Here is a 20,561-nt window from a genome sequence, read left to right on the forward strand (position 1 = left end):
GGGAACCATCATCCCAGAAAGCGATTGACATCATTACGATGGAAAAGTAAACTCAGATCAGCCGCCTGAACGTGCTTATCTGCAAGAAATTGCAGCTAAGGAGGAGATTTCAGTATCTTTCAGTGCATGTGTAAGAATAATGTTTGTATCAGCTCTTCGAATTTCGGCCGGTGACATCCTTGAAATCATTGAATTGTCTTTGAAATTTTGTTCAGATCTACTATGCAGATCCCATAGTAGCCTCGGCGGAGGCTCCATACGAGATCCTCTAGGTCGTTATCACGAGTCATTAATGAACTCTACGAGCGCACCTCACATAATCGACTTGGTACTTCTCGGATTAAGCTTCGGGGGCGTGCGTTGTTGATCCTATGTCTTCAGGTGTAGACGCTAAATGGTGGTCTCCATCGTAGCCGAACCATTGTTTTTAGTCTTTCCAAAAAGTGTCCAAGCCAAGATAACTGATGCGATAGACCCTTTTATCGGGTAGTCAATGAATGCCTATAACGTAAATATGCGCCTCCTCTGTGCCTCAAAAGCATGGACCTATATCCCAGAAGAAGAAGGGGTAATTCGGTAATTCGAAGGTACAAGTTGACAACCCCGAGTCACTTGAGTCAAATTGAGTGCAACTGATGGTAACAAGAAAGTCCGTAGAGACTTACGGAGTGCGCATGAAATCAAGAAATAACATTTGTGCGATAACACACAGGGCAGTGCCATTGCGTTCCGAGGCCAGAACTCTTTTGTCTGAAAGCAGGAACTCACGCGAGCGAATATTCGCAACAGAATGAGGCCTCATCTGTCCGCTGCAGATTGAATCCCTAGGCGGCTGAGAGCAGTGCAATGTAATGCCAGGATTTTCATACAGCATGAGCCGTAGGGACCGCCCACCTTCCGGAAGCGCTGAGGTTCAAAGCTGACGGACGCTTCAGCTGGTCAGCGGTCGAGATAAAAGAGGTTTAGATAATTGGTGGCCAAAAAAGCGGCAAAGTGATGGGGGTGGGATGGTGACAGCCATGGGTAACATTCCGAGATAAAGCACATAAGTAGCTTACAGATGCCAGGTGTCTATTCGTCCTCACCCTGATTTAAAGGGGATGGCATTAGAAATATTATAATAATAATCGAGGCTATAGAACGCAACATACGAACGGGCTAGTTTGGTAATGCACAGTGAAAGCGACTACAACGCAGACACACGAAAGAGACGGACACGAGCGCTTGCGTCTGTCTTGGTAATCGCCCCCTGCCTGTTTCAACGCTCTAACCACTTCCTATAAAGAATGCAGCTGACATAGCCACACGATTGACCAGTAGCGGACTCTGGAAGGAGTCCACTATGGCGGGTGTGACCTTTCACTTCCGTCGACCTACTATATACACCTCATCGTTTCGAGTCAGTAAATTGCTTTCGCTGCAAAAGCCTTGCAAGTTGCTGCGCCTCACCTCTGGGCACTTCATCGCGCTGGTCTCGTGCGAGCGGCGGGACCTGCTCAAGCACCGTCCCGAAGAGCCGCTGTTGAGTGACTTTGTGGGTGCAGCTGCTGTTGTCACCGTCGCAGCTGTAGCCCGTCGGACAGCAGTGGCGGCCATCCTCGCAGCACTGGCCGAACTCGTAGGGACAGCAGCCCCACGCCTCGTCATCGATCTTGCAGCACGTCGCGCCGTCGGGGCACAAGCTGCTGTCCTCGCATTGCAGGAAGCTCGCCCGAGCGCCTGCAGCGTTCGAAGTGACCCGACGTGTTCCCGCAGCTCATGCGGCCTGGTGCACGTTCGAGGAGCACCGACCCAAAGTTCGTTATCGGACAATGTCTTTATTTGTTTTTTAAATGTTTTTTTTCTTCCTTCATTACGTCACACAATTGCTGACTGCGTCAGCTGGACTCCTTGCTATGGCTACGACTGCCATCTAGCATTTCCCGCGGCAAATCAACTTTGACGTGCCGCTTGGGAGTGACATTTAAGTACGCCTACTCCTATCGTAGTTGATCGGGGTAGTTGGAGAAGTATGGGAGAGGCCTTTGCACTGCTGTGGACGTAGCCAGGATGATGATGATTATGGCTCCTATTGTATGGGAAAGGCCGGTAGGCAGACGTCATACTCGTGTAGGTGCGAGGAAACCATCAGGCACCTATTGTGTATCCGTCCTCACTACGACGTCCAAGGGCTCTCCATCCGGACAGCTTTAAACCGACTGGACTAGGATCCGTTCTCTGAGTCAAATATGCTCAGGCCGTGGCCACATTCATCACTGGCACAAAAAGCGATTCGTGCACTAGTGCAGTACTTGAAGCGTACCGAGTGCTCCTGTGCATCCTCCCACGTGCACTCAAGTGTTCAGTCTCTCCCACTTTCCATTCCCCCTTTCCGTTTCACCGAGTGTAGGGTAGCAAACAGCAGGCTGGTCTGGTTGATCTCCCTGCCTTTTCTCGCCCTTGGTTTCTTTCGCCCTCATACTTCATTACGTCAGACTTGTGAATGCGCGTCGACAGACAACATAAAGTCTCCATTCCTATTTACAGTGCTAATATGTTCTAAGACTCCTTCATACCTAAAACTTGCTCGGACTGGTCTTACCTGATGCAACGACCAGGGCTGCTCCAAGAACGATCAAGCTTTTCAGTTGCATGGTCTGCGGAGAAACAAGAAAGCCTCGTGTTAAACATGTATTCCGAGCAATGCGCTTACCGTCCAAGCCCAACACATACGATCTGGTCGCATTTAATTTTTTTTTATATAATCAAGTTCATTTTGGGAGCGCTCCGTATAGCTGCATGGCACTCTCCCCTGCTATTGCGATTTGCATTGGTGAAGTATTTGTTTTTCGCTCATCTTTCTGATTTTGTTAAAAATTAATTCAGGCATTCAGAAAAGTTCATTACTAGCGAAGAACATTATAAGCAGTTTCATATTTGAATTTTGCAATATCGAAAATTTTCGAAAAACGAAACTACCAAGTTTACAACTCTGTAACTCAACAACGAAAAACGATAATACAATTGTGTGAATTGCACCTAATAGTACATCTAAAGTGGACAAAATTGATATGTTACACATGACTGTACAAAAATTTAGTAATATGGAAATACAGCTTTTGCAAAACCCTTGTAACCAACGTAACAAATTCACGTAAGATGTAAAATGACACATCGAATTTGCCCGCTTTCAATGATCTAATGGTTGCTGTTTACAGAACTGCGACATCTGTTCTTGATGCAGAGCTATTAACTTGTGAACTTGGTGATACTATTTTTTTTTTCGAACTTTCGAATATTTGAGAATTCAGGCCCTAAATCGAAATTCCACTTCCAACAGTCACTAGAATCTAACTTTCTCTTTCAAATGCAACAAATTTAATCAAAATCAGTCCAGCGGTTATCTCAGAAAAACGTTTTTTCGTTTTACATATATTTGAATAGGCAGCGTCGGAGTTGAGGCCGAGCTAAAGCTTCCGCTTAACGCTGCCACTTGTGTAGCAATTTTCAAATAGTTGTTGAATTACATGTCTCTTTATACATATCATAAACTTGTGTTAGGGCTCCTTTTCGCATTCTGCTGTTCCTGCTCGCTCATTTAATTCTGAATATATTCGTTGGCGCGCAATATATTATCTTTGTGCATTACTACTACTGTTCTATCTTCTGAAGGGGAAGCCGTACGTCAGGAGATCGTGCGTAAACACAGGAGAAAGGAGGAGCCATTTTGGCACGGCGGACACTGCACCGATTTTGATGAGGTTTGTTTTATGTAAAAGCAGGGTATCTACCAACCGGCGAAACCGGAAATCCTCAGGAATTTTTAATTGTCTGGAAATACCCAGGTAGAACTCAGGGAATTTGTGCCTCTATCAGGGAAAATTAGCCGTAATTTTATTGAAAGGGAACGAAAGTCACGCTAATGCTGGCTTCGAGTAAGAGTAACAGAGAGGGATCGTAACAAATCGTCTTTGACGCCGTTTCGTTGGCTCGAGGAGTTGCCAGTGTTCAGTCAACGAGATTTTCTGGACGCCCGATTTTCGGGACATGCCCTATACTTCGGACGGCTTCGCGGCACCACCACGTACCCCATAGAGTGAATGTATAGAAACGTCTGAAATTTCAGACCCGAGAACCCTTCGCCGTCCGATTTTCCGGACTTTTCGCCGGGACCTCAGCTCCGAAATGGCATTAATCAAAGCCACAGCCGCCGCCATTTTGATTATCTCGCCGCCTCGAACCGGCGCTCTCGCACCCAGATCCGCTGGCAGCCGTAGCCAACACCGCGGCAACGGTAGGCCTAGCTGCTTCGAGCTTCTTGCCGATCGGTGGTATGGTTTTCATTGAAAGAATTCGCTGTTGTCAGCAATGGCACCGACTCCGCCTTTGTAATCCTCGCCATTGGCTTCGACGCTCGAAAAGCACGGCGCGTTGCACAATTCCTGTTCCTGGAAGTCAGCTTCGCCTCAGTACAGAACTGTGACATGGTGAAGGATACGCAAAGTATTGCGGTGAAGCTTAAGCGTGGGAAGGGAAAATTGTCACTGAACACAGTATGTATTTCTTAATTATACACGCGTGCACATGCGGTCTCTTGTCACATTACGAGCACCGACGTGCCTAATAAGTGTACTGGCAGTCCTTCGGAGCTTTCTTCGGACGTGCCTGTGGCGACTTGAGCCACTTGGGGGCAGTAAAAGGCATGCACATATTTTTTTCTGATTGCCCGATTTTTCGGACGTTTTCGCGGCCCCTAGGGAGTCCACAAAATCGGGCGTTGACTGGAACTGTCCAAGAGGATGCTTCAAATGGTCAGTGGGGCGAACGCGCGGCGGAAAGAGGGCGAGAATAGATAGGACCGACGTATTGAGGGATGAACGAGGAAGGAAGCATGCCGCCTCTTCTTTGAAGGAGCCTGAGCTCAACAAAATGTTGGCCGACGCCGAGATGCAGGTGTCCCTAATGCAAACCAAAATACACTCTTTAAAGCAGTAAAACGCAACACTGAGGCGTTGTGCACGGGCTGAGAGTGTGTCAGGACAGTTGAGGTTGACTATCGAGCTGATGAGAAGGAATTTCACTTGTGGCAAAGTTGTGGCCTCATAATGAGCTTGCTGTCACTTGGTAGACATAGCTCATAGTAGAAAATATTTTCTTCTGTGTGCATTTCCTTTTTACTCGTATTTGAGAATGTCCGACTCGATTTGCAATTTTTTCGAATACATTTTATTTGCTGTGCATCTTACTAACCCCTCCCTTTTATTCTCTTTTTGAATAAAATAAGCACTACTCCTTGGTATTCAAACTGGATTAAGTCGTTTTTTTTTTTAATTTTTTCACGTGCTTACTGGAGAGTGACAGCATCGGGTGGCATGGTTTCAGCCCGTGTTAGCACAACACAATTCTGCGTCACCAGGGGAATTTTGCAAGGGCACTAAGGAAAAGCCTGGAAAACTCAGGGAATTTGGAAATGTCAACGTGGTGGACACCCTGTATTCCCTTTAGAGGATATTTTTTCTAAGATACCTCCTGGAACAATTCCTCATGTTGTGTTGCTCTTGCTCTGGAGAGGGAATCTTAAGGAAACATGGGTGCATGTAAAGGCTGTGTCAGATGGCTTGCAGGTCAGTTATGTGCTGCAGATTTACGTACGCCCCTCCTCTGTGACGTAGGACTGCATTAGAATGGGAGGTGTTCCACACCGCACACATGAGAGTTTTTAGCGCACAGGCATTTAAGAAACTTGTTTACTCTCTTGGATCACTCCGTGCCTTACCCACTACACCTCATTCTCCGTCATGGCCCACTTTGAAGCTTTGACGTCGAAACCCACAATTTGCTTTCTTTCTCCTGCTTCAGTCCACCGCCGGGCGGGCGTCCGCTGTTGACGAGCACCCCAGAGTCATCGCAGTAAAAGGCGTGTATATATTTTTTTTTGATTGCCCGATTTTTCGGATGTTTTCGGGGCCCCTCGGGAGTCCGAAAAATTGGGCGTCCTATATGATGCTTCAAATGGTCCGTGGGGCAAACGCGCGGTGGAAGGAGGGCGAGAATAGAAAGGAACGACGCATTGTGAGATGTCGTGTAGCTTGCCAAAAACTTTACGATGGTGCGAGGAAGGCACAAATGGACGGGCACAGCCTATTGACGTGTCGTAGACGATCGTACCGGAAAACGGTAGTGGTACCTCAGAAAAGGAGAGCGATGTGGACCCTGCACGCAGGTCACGCAGCTCATTGTCAGCATGTGCCTCTGCGATGATATCGAAGTCCACAGCAGCAGTGGAAAGCGCATCGACACGTGAGAGGGCATCGGCAGCCGCATGAACGAGCCCTTCGATGTACCGGAGGTCGACCGTGAATTCGGAGATAAAATGGAGGTGCCGAATTTGCCGGGACGTGAGTTGTGTGTGCTGTGGTTTCCACGGAAAGCGAATGTGAGCGGCTTGTTATCTGTCAGTACGTGGAACACGGTACCTTCGAGAAGGTGGCGAAAGTGGCGAATGCCAAGGTAGACAGCCAGGAGTTCGCGGTCGAAAGTGCTGTATCGAGTTTCTGCCGGCTTCATCTTCTGCGAAAACAAACCGAGTGGACACCACAAATTCTGCTGGAATTGTTGCAGAACTGCACCAACAGCACTGGAGGAGGCGTCGGTGATGAGCCGTATGGGCGTGTCGGTTAGGGGATGCACTAGGAGGGTGGCGTGTACCAGGGCATTCTTGGCTTCTTGGAAGGCGGCGTCTGCTTCGGATGCCTACTCCAAGATCGCAGATGGTGCCTTTGGAGACTTCAGCATGTCGATCAGAGGTAGAATGATGTGCGCTATACTAGGCAGGAATTAACCGACGATGGAAGTTCAGAAGCCCGAGAAATTTGCGGAGCTTGCGAAGCGGCTTCGGGCGTAGAAAATGTCGCAGAGCTTGAACCTTACTGTCCAATGACTTGATTCCCTCAGGTGTGACAAGGTGTCCAAGAAATTCGACGTTGTCAACAACAAAGGCACATTCGGTTGTGTTGATAGTCAAGCCATGTTCCTGGAGTCACGAAAACAGCAACGGCAGATGGTCAGCGTGCTGCTCTGGTGAAGAACTTGCCACCAGCAGATCATCAAGATAGGCGACGGCGTAGGGCAGACCACGTATGACTTCATTGATGAAGTGTTGAAGAGTCTGGCCTGCATTCCGTAACCCGAAAGGCAAGCTGCTTGCGTAGAGCCGGACAGCGGTGCGAGGACACCTTGCACGGAGAGGCTGGTCGTACAGTCGACAAGGTGACGGGAGCGGAGATTCACGTTCAAGCCGAAATGGGTAAGAAAGTCCGCACCTAGTATCGCGAAGCACACATCGGCGAGTTGGAAAATCCACCGAAATATGCGACGCAGGCCCAGGTCAATGGTGAAGGAGCATTGGCCGTATGGGGTGTTTGGCAGCTTTCGGCGACAGAGTCCGACGATCAACTCGACACTTCCACTTTTGGAGATGCGACAAGTAACATTTTTTTTTTAATTTTTTCACGTCCGAAGCCGCGCTGCGTTTCACGAGGTTTTTTAGGCAGGCCGTGCAAAAGTTGACGAAATAATTCATTTGTGGTGTTCTCGAGAAATCGAGGCATCGTAGCGTAACCATCGAGTCGACAACTGGCCAAAGAATTCAAGAATAGGGGGGCGCCAAATTTTCGTGCCAGTACTCCTTTAAACGCTATATATCATGAGACGCCTCATTACAGATATTTGCGCTGGGACTTCCTCCCGTATATTTGCTAGCCTTGCAGTACGGGCTGTATTTGAAGCCAGTAAAATGAAGCAGACAGCGCGAGCAGAACTTGGCGCATCGAACCATTCAGACAGACATTCAAAGACATTCAGACTCGCTCTAGAGGTTCACTTGCCGCCGCCTGCCAAGAGATACAGCGAAGTAATCAGTTCTTGAAACCACCAGCGGCGTCTGTGCTTCGCGAGACATGGGCCTCGAGCGATAGCGGACCCCACGCGAAACTGTAGAGGGAACTTAATATTCAGCGCTTCCTTGTCCCGGATTGCGGGGACTGGTGGCAATCCACTCGGACGCAACTGCACCATATATACCCGCGATCGCGGAGCTACCTTTCTCAGGCGTTGCCCACTTCCTGTCCAGCAGAGCTTAAATAATAATAACACAATTACCGTTAAAGATACACTAAAGAGAAATCCTGAATCAGTTTAGACAAAGTTTTCTTTCAAAACAGCATTTTTGTTAATTTCGCAACAATAGGTTGGTTATTAGAAGCGAAAGTGAAGTTCAAAGCTCCATTTGTAACATATTCGAACCACCCGTGGCTTGATAAAACGTTCTCAAAACTTGCCAAGTTTGTTTTACGACTCCAGCTTTTTGGCTCGGATGAAAGGCCATCCAAATCCATGACGTCACGGCGCGCTAGTGTGGGAACTTCAAGGCGGCGGCGCCACCCGTTTCTTGTTTTTGCACGCTTTCGGCTTACCAGGGCTCTTATTAAGGTAAGTGTGTGTGTGTGTGTGTGTGTGTGTGTGTGTGTGTGTGTGTGTGTGTGTGTGTGTGTGTGTGTGTGTGTGTGTGTGTGTGTGTGTGTGTGTTGCGCCAGTGTCCCTTCAGTGACGTTCTATCAGAAAAGTCGCGTGCAGTTGAAAACAGTGATAAGATTCTGACCACCTGATGGGCAGCGAAATATGCGACACCAGAATTTGAGGGCGATAGCTATTCAAGTTGATTTCATGTATTTATCGAGTCGTCCGTTGAATATATATTATCATCTTTACTTGCCACAAAAGAATTGCCAGAAAAAAAAAACAACTTCATTTGTCGCACACAACAGTTCAATCTTATATTTTAAGGGCAAGGGTGCAAACTTTTTTTTTTCTCTGTGTTAATCTGCGGCTGTGGCCCTGTGTGCTCTGCGGCTATCACGATATGCTGCTCAGCGCGAGGTCCCGTGATCGATTTTCTGCCGCGGCAACCATGTTACAATTAATGGTGGGGTGGGACGCAGAAACGCTCGTGCCCCTGGCTTTGGGTGCACGTTAAAGAACCCTAGATGGTCGAAATTAGTCCAGAGACCCCCACTTGGCGTCCTTCATGTCTCGTTTTGAGACGCTGAACACGACGAAGCAAATATGAAACCGCCCTGTGTCTGATGACGCCTCCTGCTGCTGAGCTCTTGATTGTAGTCGCGATTCATTCCCCAACAAGGAGTTGGGAAGCAAAGCCGCTTTCTTACGTTGATTTATCCCTTCGCTGAGGCGCGTTAGATAAAACCAGACCGGGTACATTGTCATCATTCACTCGTGCCCTTTTCTCTTCCCTTCATTTTTTTCTCTGATCCGTTTGTACACATGCCGCCGGCTATGTTTATATGGCATGCTGCTTCTCATTACTAAGTTACCGGTTCGATTGCTTACCTCTGCGGCTGCACTGCAATGGGGGTCGAATGCAAATGCGCTCGTATGCTGGTTTCGGGGGGCTCGTGAAAGCAATGCAGGTCGACAAAATTAATCCGGAGCTCTTGTAGCCCTCGTTTTGCTTCGAAGCGGTTGGCTCAATCGTTCACTGAGTCAGCCACGATCACTCCCGACGTGAGAGAGAAAGCGCGAGCGCGGCAACTGCAATAATAACTACCATCTACCTACCCCCACTACCGACAACACTACACCTACGAGCAAAACCCGATTCCCCCCGCTCCGCCTAAGTGTGTCGTCTGTGGTGGATACCCCGACACGCCGCACGTGTTCTGTGCACCACCCACTCCCTGAGCCCTCCCAGCCGCAACCGCATTCGCCTTCTCACTTAGCCCCGAGCGGCTGACTACAGCAACAACACCTGCAGACCACGTTGCCGTGGCTAACTATATGTCGACGCAGAGATATGGCGCAGGCAGCCAACGGAATCTTGGACTCGGGGTTACCAAGATCGCCGTATGTCTAATTTTGAAAAAGTAAAACAAAGATGTTTTAAGTAGAAATAGTTTCGTATTATTATTATTACTACTACTACTACTACTACTACTACTACTACTACTACTACGACTACTACTACTACTACTACTACTACTGTGGTTAATACCGCGAAAACAAAAACTCACCGCCGCTATGCGAACGGCCGTCGAGCTGCCGGGTAGTGCCGCCGCCGGACCTTCTGTCACGATACGTGCCCTTCGCGCCAACAAGAGTCCGAGGGTCTTCTCTCGTGGTATCGCGCGACTCCGGCGCTTTCGACGATATGTACGGCGCTCTCCACTATCGCTTAAGAGGGGCAGCTGAGTCTGAGTGGTTGGGGCGTCCGGAACCTCGCTTGGCTTGGCAACGGCGAACTCTCGCCACTCCTCTTCCTCTGGTTTCGTCCCATTGAGCAAGAACGGCAACGCGTCTCTCCTCCTAACGCTCTTTCTCTTGCCGTAACTCGTCTCTGTCTCTGCTTCGCTAGCGTAACGGAGAGAAAGAGAGAGATGGTGGGAACGAAGACGTGAGAGCGGTGGCCTCGAGTCTGCTCTGCGTGTTGTTTTTTCCTTTCTTCGTGTGAAGAGGGCGTGTACAGGAGGAGGAGGAAAGGATGAGGTGCCCGTTTTATTTGTCTTTCCACCACCACTCGCTGCTCTTGTTTCGCAGCCACTCCTCCTCCCCCCTCTCCCCCTCTCTTTCCTTGACAGCACAGCCGGTGGCTTCACCGCTTCTACAATACGCGCAGAGGCTCGAAAACACCTGGGAACGTAGGCCGGTTCGAAATCCACATCAAATAGAAGGCGACGGTGTTTCAACTGTCACTTTCGGGTATACAATCAGTCACTGTCGCGAGTTTCCGCGTGACTATAATAGGAGTTGGAGGCTGTCCAGTTTCTCCGCATTGTCAAATTGGTGATGTTCCGTTTGGCTTACAGCGTCGTATTGGGTTTCCAATGAGTTCGCAAAGTTGCTCCTGGCCGCCCGGTATCTCTCTGTGTCAGGTCGGTGTCCGGAACCTCGAACGCTTTACGGCAAGTGATGTTGAAGCGTGCGGAAGAGATGTTGACGCTCGAGGACTGAAGGCTTGGCTTTATTCTGCATTTTTTTTCAGCTTTAGGAGCTGTGTCGACAGCGAAATGAGCGCCGCTCCCGACAAGCCTCGGGAATCCTTTTTCACGCCACCACACTGCTCTTCTCCCGCCGGAAGAAAAAAGGGGCTTTTCATCGTCTGCTATTTCCCCCACGTCGTCCGCTCCCCCGCACGTGACGTCAGCCCTGCTGTCATGGTGGCAACCAGTTTGTGCTTCTCGGATGGCGAACAGCGGAGTGGGGTCAACGTTCGGACCACTCATCATACGGCACCCGTGGTTAGGGGGGCGTGAACGTGACAAACCACGGGACCACGCTTTTTGTGCACACGTGCGCAGATTCCTAAAGATCAGTGGTGCACAGTGCGACGTCATTGTGTCAACACTGAGCAGTCCCCGCTGTTCCACACAAAATCTTTGGAATGCGGTAGCGATGGCGAGTGATTTTGTGTATGAAGCCGCGGCACTTCTTTGTTCCATTGAATACTCATAATCACTTTCCTGGCGCGTCGGCGTCCTCGGACGACAGCTCTCATGGCGCTGCGCTCATGCGAAGAATCATGCGAAGAATCCTTTCCGCTCGTATAGGAGACGCCGATGCGTCCGATGCTAGTCACGAGAAATTACGCGAAAGCGATTGGAAGTGATCGTCCGAAATTAAGGCCCCTTTTGTTAGCGTAGTATGCTGCCAGGCAGGCGCTCGCTTGTGCGAGAATGTGGCACCGAATCCATTAGACGATTACATAGACGATTGATAGTCATACGATTGCATCAGATGGGGAAAACATGTTGTTGAGTTCACATCTCCTCCTTTAGGCTTTGAAAAAAGCAAAAAAAAAAAAAAACAAGGACGGCAGGGGGAGGGGGGCAAGTAAGCATAATAGCTCATTCTCCATGCAGCGACAATGTTCAGCATCTTATCGCACGGCTTGAGCCCGTGTGTATGCTGCCGCGCCTCTCCGATTATCGCGTTGTGTGTCTGCAGACTGCGTTCTCTCCGTTCTTCGCTTGCATATTGAAGACAAACGAATGCGCACCTATCAGATAAGTGAGGGAGCGCTGTCAATGCTTATATTCCTGAAGCTGGCGACTAGCTCATCCTTTGTTGCGCTAGTAACGTGCAATCCGTGGTTCGGCCAACTCCTCGTTCTTACCGACCTCACGGCTCACCTGTCTTGAAGCAAAATTCCTATTTTTCAGTCAAGTCGAAAACAAGGTCAGTTGGTCAATAATGATGGCATGAAGCGCTAACCGTGTAAGCTGGCGTATTTTTCAATCTTGTTCTGGAATTTGATAGGCACTTTGCGTTCAGATCGCTTAAATGGAGAGAGAGAGAGAGAGAGATGTCTTTCATTGTGACTGGAGATGTCTACCCGGATGTAAGCCTGACATAGTGAAACGTCGAAGGGCCAGTGATGTTCTAGAACACTCTTGGGTGTTATCCGTCCGGCAACTTGTGATAACCAGTCACTCCAGATTGCGAGTATGAGCCCCATGTTGATAAAGGCGTGTATCTCACGCAGTTCGCTTACTATAGAGCCGGAGAATATTCATTTTTCGCAGCCGACCGCTGCCTAATCGGCACTCTCGTACGTCGCCATAAGAGTCGTAAGACCAGTCTACTGTAAAATTCTCGTCTATACGGGACTGTAATGAAAGACGACCAATAGTGGAACGCTTTAAATCCAAGGCCGGGATGATTAAACGATTTTATTGCGATGCTTTAACTTTTCGCACTTCGTCACAGGTTTGAACAGCGCTCCGTTCACATGTTATGACTTTGATCAGTGAACAGTGGATAGGAAAGGATTGGAACCGTCCGAAAGGAATCCTGTATACCGACTGAAATCACGCGACGTTGTCATGACCCAAAGCTTTTTTTTTTGTTGTTTTTGTTGTTCGTCTCTGAGTCTCGTTGGTGCGCATATATTTTCTGATGGGCGGCGGTATGAGCGCGCGCTTGTTTTCCATTGACATTTACAGATATGCGGCGATATAAGAAGGTTTGAGCGCGAGCTAGTTCGTATGAATCCGTACAATGAAAACAGCGCTATTAGAACGCGCTGGGATGGGCAAAGGCCCGTCATGCGTCAGCGCCCTTTCACTCGTCCTCACCGACAAGGAGTGGAGATTTCTCCGGGACCGAAGCATGATGTTTACGTTCGTTTTTATCTTCAAACCCATGCCGCGACTGGAATTTTCATTCTTCTCTATTTACCTTCCCCCAACTACCCTACCTTTTCGAGCTTATATATTTGTGCTGGCACGATAAAACCAATTGTTGGCAGTGAGCGCTCGTCATGTTTTTCTCTCTTTCTCGACCGTTTTTTAATAGCGCTGGTATCCTCAGTGGCTATTATGTGCACGCCCTTCACGGGTACAGAATAATGTGATCACTCTATGGGCCAGTTATCGTCAGTTGGCACAGGTTAAGGATTCTTACAAACCTCGTGGATAACGGTGGAACTGAAAGCACTTGCTGCACTGAAGAGTGCACAGCTATCGAAAGCGAAGTGAACCGCATACAGAGTATAAGCGGTTCTAAGCACTGCCGGATCGCTATCTGCGAGCAGACAATACATTTTCTAAGCACCTCATTCAGAATAAGCCTTTGTTCGGCTCGATCGAGATGAAGTCGCCTCGACACGAAAGGTTCGCGGGTTCATGCTGACAGTAAGCAATCGTAGAAAACGACAGTGAAACGCTCTAATTATTACTTACTACACACAGCTCGTTGATTCACTCACTAGAAAAGAACACGCATAAAATCTACTACATGTATCGAGTGCTATACATAGCGTAGTCAGTGTCGGCCAAATCGCGCGAATGCCCACTATAAATTACAGCTTTACCTAGAAGAGAAAATACTGCAGTCGGTCCTTTTAGAACGTCGTTGGGCCGTTGGCACTGTTCTGTTGGCTTGAACGACCACATTATGATCTTTATTTGTTATTGCAATAGCAATTATATGGACACTCCAGGCGCATTTCTGTCGTCGTCGTGATGTTCCGTGTACAGTCCAAAGGCGATAAACATCGTCGCCGCGCGCCGTATGCTGTATATATGTGCGAGTGAAAGCGTGCGAGGGTGAGCCGACGATAGTGGCTCAATCTCGCTCCCGAAGGCAGCAAAGCGACGAGGAAGCGTGGTCGAATGCGACATGCGAGACTGGACCAGCCTCAAGCTCGTGCCCGTAGCCAAACATCGGAGATAGGTTTCATCGACTGGAAGCTGACCCCGAAGCGTATGCCGTCGAATAATCAAGGAAAAAAACAAAAACAGTTCAGGCAACCCATTGACATGAGTTCGTTATCTTATGCCCCCTCACAGCAGCCGATCGTAGAATCTTGCCACATGCCTATGGATTTTGCAACTATTTATTGTGTGCTTTGCTTCGACATGCTTCTTGTATTGATATGTTTACTAGCTATCGGGGGTCTATCTTGCATTACTTCGTAATACTCGACTTTGTAACCGTATTTCCGTTCATGTGTTTTATTTATATGCCTTGTTTACTGATTTAGCCGATCATCTTTGACTAACAATTATATTTTACATGGTTGTTCTACACATGTCGTAATACGCTTGTTCCCGTGTGTAGTTGCAAGCATCTTATTTACATGGCTTGTTTGCTTTTAGTATATCTTAACTTTTAGTATATCGTAATTCTTTCACAATGTATCTTTCATGTCCTCGGCACAATTCATAGTCATTCGCTCACGTCCTGCGTGGGCAAGGTGGCTGAGCACGTTTTCCATGAGAGAGTAACGAGGTACATCGAGGAACGAGAACTGTTCCCGTATAACATGGTAGGCTTCAGGCCCTCTCTATCCGCGCAGGACATCATGCTTCTCATCAAAAGGCAGATAATCGACGTGAACACCAGGGATGTTAGAGGCATTTTAGCGTTAGATATCGCCAAAGCCTTTGACACCATCACACACAGATTCATTCTGGAATCCATCTCGCACCTAAACTTAGGGAAACGCTTTTACGCTTACGTCAGCTCTTTCTTAAGGGACCGTAAAGCCACTATTAAAATCGGTCAACTGAGATCCCACGAGTTCAAGTTAGGGCCTAAGGGCACTCCGCAAGGTGCAGTAATATCACCTCTCCTTTTCAATATAGCGATGAAAGGCCTCTCGGAAAGACTGGCTAGGGTCGAGGGCGCGAAGCATGCGCTCTATGCGGACGACATCACCGTTTGGAGCGGTGGGGGGTCCGAGGGGGCCGTGGAGCGTGCCCTTCAGGAGGCCTTGGATATTACGGAAGAGTACTTAAAAGGGACGGGACTCTGTCTATCACCCTCAAAGTCAGAACTACTGCTTTATAGACTGGATCGCAGGGGCAAGAGGCACTCTACCCCTCTCGAACAGATTCCTATTAACCTATACGCAGAATCTGGTCAGATGATCCCTAGAGTCGAATCGGTCAGGATTCTAGGTCTGATCCTAAATGCAAAGGGAAGCAACAATCAAACTGTTGTCCGCATCAAGGCAAAAACGGAAAACATGCTCCGATTAATCACAAGCGTCTCGAACCGCAGAGGCGGCCTCAGTGAGAGCAATCTTCTTAGGCTGTATCATGCGTTCCTGATGAGTCACATAAACTACGTAGCGTCGGCGCTCAACTGGTCCCGCTCGGAGGAGGCCAAAATTGATGCGCTGATGAGAAAAAGCATTAAACACATACTGGGAATTCCCACTAGCACCAGCACGGAGAAGCTCCTACAATTAGGGGTTCACAATACCCTGACGGAGGTAATCGAAGCACAAAGAACGGCACAAACCGTCCGCCTCTCGTCTTCGAAGGCAGGCAGAAGCATATTAATGTCCGCAGGTCTAGCCCCCTTGGTAGTCGACGAGAATGCCATCATGCTTTCTCACACCGTTAGGGCAACCTTTCAAGTTAGCCCTTTCCCTCGGAATGTACACCCCCAATATAATGCAGCTAGACGCAAGGCACGAGCCCGCTCTCTCATTGACTTTACGCACAAAAACCTGCAATTAACCACCTATGTAGATGCTGCCCAGTATGGGCGCACAGATTCATTTGTAGCTGTTGTAGCTGATCCTCATGGGAAAATTCTTAATGCAGCTTCGGTAAGACACACCACGGTAGCGGCGGCTGAACAGGCTGCCATCGCGCTAGCTATGAATGACCCCTCGCGGCCTTACATCTACACTGACTCGAGATCAGCCATACGAGCCTTTCTATCTGGCCTAATCTCGAAAGAGGCGGCGGCTATAATCAAGCAAAGACAGCCTGATGCTGTACACACTATCGCATGGTTCCCGGCGCACATGGGATCCAATGTACATTCCAGCAAACGCAACCCGAATGAGCTAGTTCATGACCAGGCGCGAGGTCTAACATTCCGCAATGGTCCTGATACGCTAAACAGTCGGGATTGTGAGCATAATTCTGATCCTCTACTCTCTTTTAATGAAATAGTGAAACACTATGAGCTTGGGCGCAGGCAATTCCCGCTGCCACACCCACAGCTAACTAGACCTCAATCTTCCACATTGAGAATGTTACAAACGGGATCTTTCCCTTCGAGAGGTAAGTTTAGCCGCTTTGCTCCGGACATCGACCCACACTGCCCCGAGTGCAATGAAGAGTATTGCTCGTTAGCACACATGCTCTGGCAATGGTCTGCGTTACAAAACGCATCTTTTAATAAACAAGAGGACTGGGAAGAGGCCCTTAAAAGCGGCGATCTCCAGGACCAACTAAGGGCTGTCCAAAGGGCCCGCGAACGGGCGGAGGACCATGGTCTTCCGGCCCCAACGTGGGAGCGGCCCGCAACTACGACTTAGTAGTTCCTTAGGACCTTAATAAAGTTTGTTGTTGACTGACTGACTCACTTTTAACTCATTACCACTGGCCTGGTGCGCTTTGGTCATACTTGGCCCGTGAGCGTTAAATCGCTATATTCATCATCAAGTCAGCAGTTATCGGATTGTTAGGGGGGGGGGGGGGGGGGGGCGCTACTGAAGAGCAATTCAAGTCTGAAATTTTTGCGTGCCAAAGCCACGATTTGATTATGAGGCACGCCGTAGTGGGCGACTCCGGATCAGTTTTGTTTTGAACAACATGTTAACATAAAAACAGAATGTCAAAAAAAAGAATCATCGGAAATAATATTTAAATGATAGTAATTAAGTCTTCGACATTAAGCGAAGTGTTGGGATATATAATTTGTGACTTTCCCTTAATTGTGATATACGTAACTTGTTTTCTGTGTGTACTGTATGTTGTGAAATTCGAAGTACCTGTTGGCGCCAGGCACCATTAAGTTTCGATGAGATGTCCATAAATCTATTCCAGTCCAGCCATCTATCCATCACCAATCAACACTAAAATAATAATAATAATGGGTGGGGAGGGGGCGAGGGGGCGAGGGGGGGGGGGGAGCGCGCGAGGTGGCGTAATTAATGCCTTGCCGCATGGACATAGACATCTTTGCGACATTGGATACACCACCACTATAAGACTGGCGGATTAGGCGCGGACCTGTGTAGCTTTTATTTTCCTTTTTTAAACCGGCCTTGAAACCGCAATTTCGAGTGCTTCCTTTATTCGTTGCTTTCTCTCTCTCTCTCTCTCTCTCTCTCTCTCTCTCGCTCGGGCGGGCAAAATTAAACCGGAGTCCTCCACTACGGCGGGCATCATAATCCGATCGCCGTATTGGCACGTGAAATTCCACACCTTTATTCTGCCCCAACAGCAGAACGCCATAGAGACTAAGCTACTGCGGTGGGGAAATTTTGGCCATCTCAATGTTGAATTGAACGATTTAATTAAAAACATTATTCAAGCGTGCATCTTCACGCTTACAAAGGGAGAAACAAAAGCTAACGCCTGACGAAGCCCCCCCCCCCCCTCCACGCTTAAATGGGATGAGAGTTGCACACGAGCTGAGACAGCACGCAGAACACTATATATAGTATGTTAGTCTAGTGCACTTGGAGGGAAATGTATACAATGAACAACAGACACAGATTCAAACACGCATGCACATCGGAAAATGTATACACAATAGGAACAGAAAAGAGCCGTGTTCTTTTTGGCTTGTTTGTTTGTTTGGTTGTTGTTCTCCGCTGAAAAAAACGTGCATACGACCTCGGTTGTGACGTTCCGCCAATGAAGTGGTCCGAAACAGGCTTGAAGGGCCACTTGAATGTTGCAAATACCGAGAGCCACTGGGGCCATTTGTATACTGTAGTTAAAGTGCAACGAGATAAGGAAGGCCGAGTGAGCTAAACAAAGACTACATCTCCAGCATATCCAGTACTTCTATGCAATGACCTTTGTACGAACGGATGTAGACGTACTAGGCTTCAAAAAACAAAACAAGAACAGTGCAAACCGTCTCCTCTGATACCCAGTATCGGACAGCGCGATCATGATTGCGGGCGCGCCATTGCTGCTACAAATAGCCGACAATGCTTCGTTCCCGTCGTCCCTGTAATAGTCAGAAACTTCTTTGTCGACTTGTGCTGCAGCCTCGAGAAACGCAGGGAAAAAAGAAACCAATACTTTTTTCCCAGAGCGTTTAGTGATTCTGCGTAGCTTTGCCCGTCGTGCACGACTAATAAAAGCACCTGTCTTATGAATTGACCAATCCGCTTCTTCAAGGCAGGGTACCACGCGGCGCACAATACGGGATGCCGCTGAATTGTGGACAACCGTCGAAACGAGAAAAAATTTCTTGTTGCAAGGAACTGAGAACGCGATGATCACTTGCAGCAACACTGGCGCGTATCATGCCAGCCTTTATCTGGGGACCTCAAGCCTTGCTGCGTTGCGTAGGTGATGGTGAAAACATTTATTAAATATGGAGCCTTAAATTATAAATTAAGTTTGGGGTGGCTCTTGGTCATGGGCGGTGGCGTTCGGCGACCTGCTGCGTCCAGCTGATTAGCCGCCTCTGGACAGTGTTAAGAACGGCCAGCTGCAGTGCAAGTTTTGCCAACCAGTTGCGACCGCGGGCGTCATCTTTTCCTGGAGTGCCGCCGCCAACCTCTAGCCACGGCGTGACTAAGTCGGCTTTGTGTCGGGAACAATACGCGCGTCCTCCACTCTCTGTCGCTTCAGCTAGGATGCGTTTGACGAAGCAGGCTTTGTGCTGAAACCGCCACCGTTACGCTCTAGCCTCGTCGCCGTTGTGACTGAATGAGTTCGGCGGGCCAACTATTGTTACCGAACCCACCAACGCGGACCTGATCTGCTATGAGTGAGGGAGTTGCCGCGGGAACGTCGCCGGAGACCTCTTCCCACGCGCCGACCAAGACGCAAGACAATGGCTACCCGGGTGCACTTCAAGGGTCCGCTCCGAGTTCTACGAAATTCATGTGATGTCGGTTTCGGACCGAGAACATGTGTGTGTGTGTGTGTGTGTGTGTGTGTGTGTGTGTGTGTGTGTGTGTGTGTGGTGTAAACTGTCCCGCGGAGAGGCGGCGTGTTTGCGATGACTGGACGAACGTTTCCGCCACCTTGGAATCGGGGGAGGACGGAGTGTTTATAAACGGCTGTTCTGCGGATGCTCGATACACTTTCTTAAGCAGTCATGTTAGATTGAGACACTCTCTCAAGCAGTCGTGTTAGACTGACGTACTTTTTCTCGCAGTCATGCTAGACTGATGAACTGCATGTAAATACTGTAAATAAACCCATATTCCTCGTTCTCGATGAGAAGCAGTACTTCCTTTCATCAACGTCCTCAGCGTGGATAAGTTGGACGACGGCATGGGCCAGCTACCTTCGAATTCATGCCGGACTCCAATCTCGAGAACGGATCACGAGCGATGGGATTGAGCCCCCAATCCTAACAGCCGGATCGGAGCTGAAAACCGTGACCTCCCAACTTTCTAGGTCCGTGAGTCTCAATTCACAGGGTGGTTGAGATTCTGGGCAAATGTATAGTATGTGGTGGAAGTCAGCTATGGGAGCTCCGCAGAGGGTGCATTCTGGGGACAATTGCGTGGCGTGGATTAGTGCTAGAAAAGCGAAGGAAAGGAAGGTCCGTTCTTCGAGTTGCCTCCAAGTGACTCGCTGCGTACGCGGCTCACGATGCCGTGACGGTCGAAGTTAAGCCGACATCGGATCGGTTCACTGCCGAACCCACAATGCGGAGGAATGCGTTCCCTAAATATATACTCGCTGGGGCTCAAGGCTCGGGACGTGCAAACAAACGCCCCGAGCCCAATTGAAAAGCCGAAAAGCAGCGGCATCCATTTTGACCAAGTGAAAGTTGGCGCGCTGGCGTCAAGGTCGAAATGCGAGGATTACAGTTTATGGTTTCGTTTTGTCCCCACGGGAAATGGCGAGCCAACAGGACAAGGTCATGTTACATGCTCTACCTATAAACCTACCTCTTCCTACCTCTACCTCTCTACCTCTCAACCTCAAACTCTCTACCTACCTCTACCTATAAATTACCTATAAAGAAAGGGGTCAAGGAAGGAGGCACAATCTCTCTAACAATATTCACTGCATGCTTGGAAGATGTATTCAAGCGACTGGGAAGGTTTAGGAGTGAGA

The 20,561-nt window shown here is 48.7% G+C and overlaps 2 protein-coding genes across 13 annotated transcripts in view; one reads left to right on the top strand and one right to left on the bottom strand.

Annotated features, from left to right (window-relative positions):
• The window catches only part of LOC126539144 (uncharacterized), a 62,469-nt gene extending 52,229 nt beyond the window's left edge, over window positions 1–10,240 (bottom strand). For 4 of the 9 annotated variants that reach the window (XM_055075213.2, XM_055075211.2, XM_055075218.2 and 1 more), the window contains exons 1-3: window positions 10,068–10,238; window positions 2,582–2,636; window positions 1,450–1,719 (exon numbers count right to left, since the gene is read on the bottom strand). In XM_055075213.2, coding sequence (XP_054931188.1) covers window positions 1,450–1,719; window positions 2,582–2,633 — 322 coding nt within the window. In that variant the 5' untranslated portion in view covers window positions 2,634–2,636; window positions 10,068–10,238. Of the gene's footprint in view, window positions 1–1,449; window positions 1,720–2,581; window positions 2,637–10,067 lie in introns of all 9 variants that reach the window. The other 5 variants (XM_055075217.2, XM_055075216.2, XM_055075212.2 and 2 more) reach the window with 4 other exon arrangements.
• FipoQ (F-box/LRR-repeat protein FipoQ) overlaps window positions 1–20,561 on the top strand; it is a 695,691-nt gene that overhangs the window by 662,849 nt on the left and 12,281 nt on the right. The window contains exon 1 of one of the 4 annotated variants that reach the window (XM_055075219.2): window positions 10,342–12,228. The exons of the other annotated variants lie outside the window; for them this stretch is intronic. The gene's annotated coding sequence lies outside the window, so the exon portion shown is untranslated. Of the gene's footprint in view, window positions 1–10,341; window positions 12,229–20,561 lie in introns of those variants that run through there. 4 annotated transcript variants of the gene reach the window in all.

Source organism: Dermacentor andersoni, chromosome 11, assembly GCF_023375885.2.
Source record: "Dermacentor andersoni chromosome 11, qqDerAnde1_hic_scaffold, whole genome shotgun sequence".
Taxonomy (NCBI): domain Eukaryota; kingdom Metazoa; phylum Arthropoda; class Arachnida; order Ixodida; family Ixodidae; genus Dermacentor; species Dermacentor andersoni.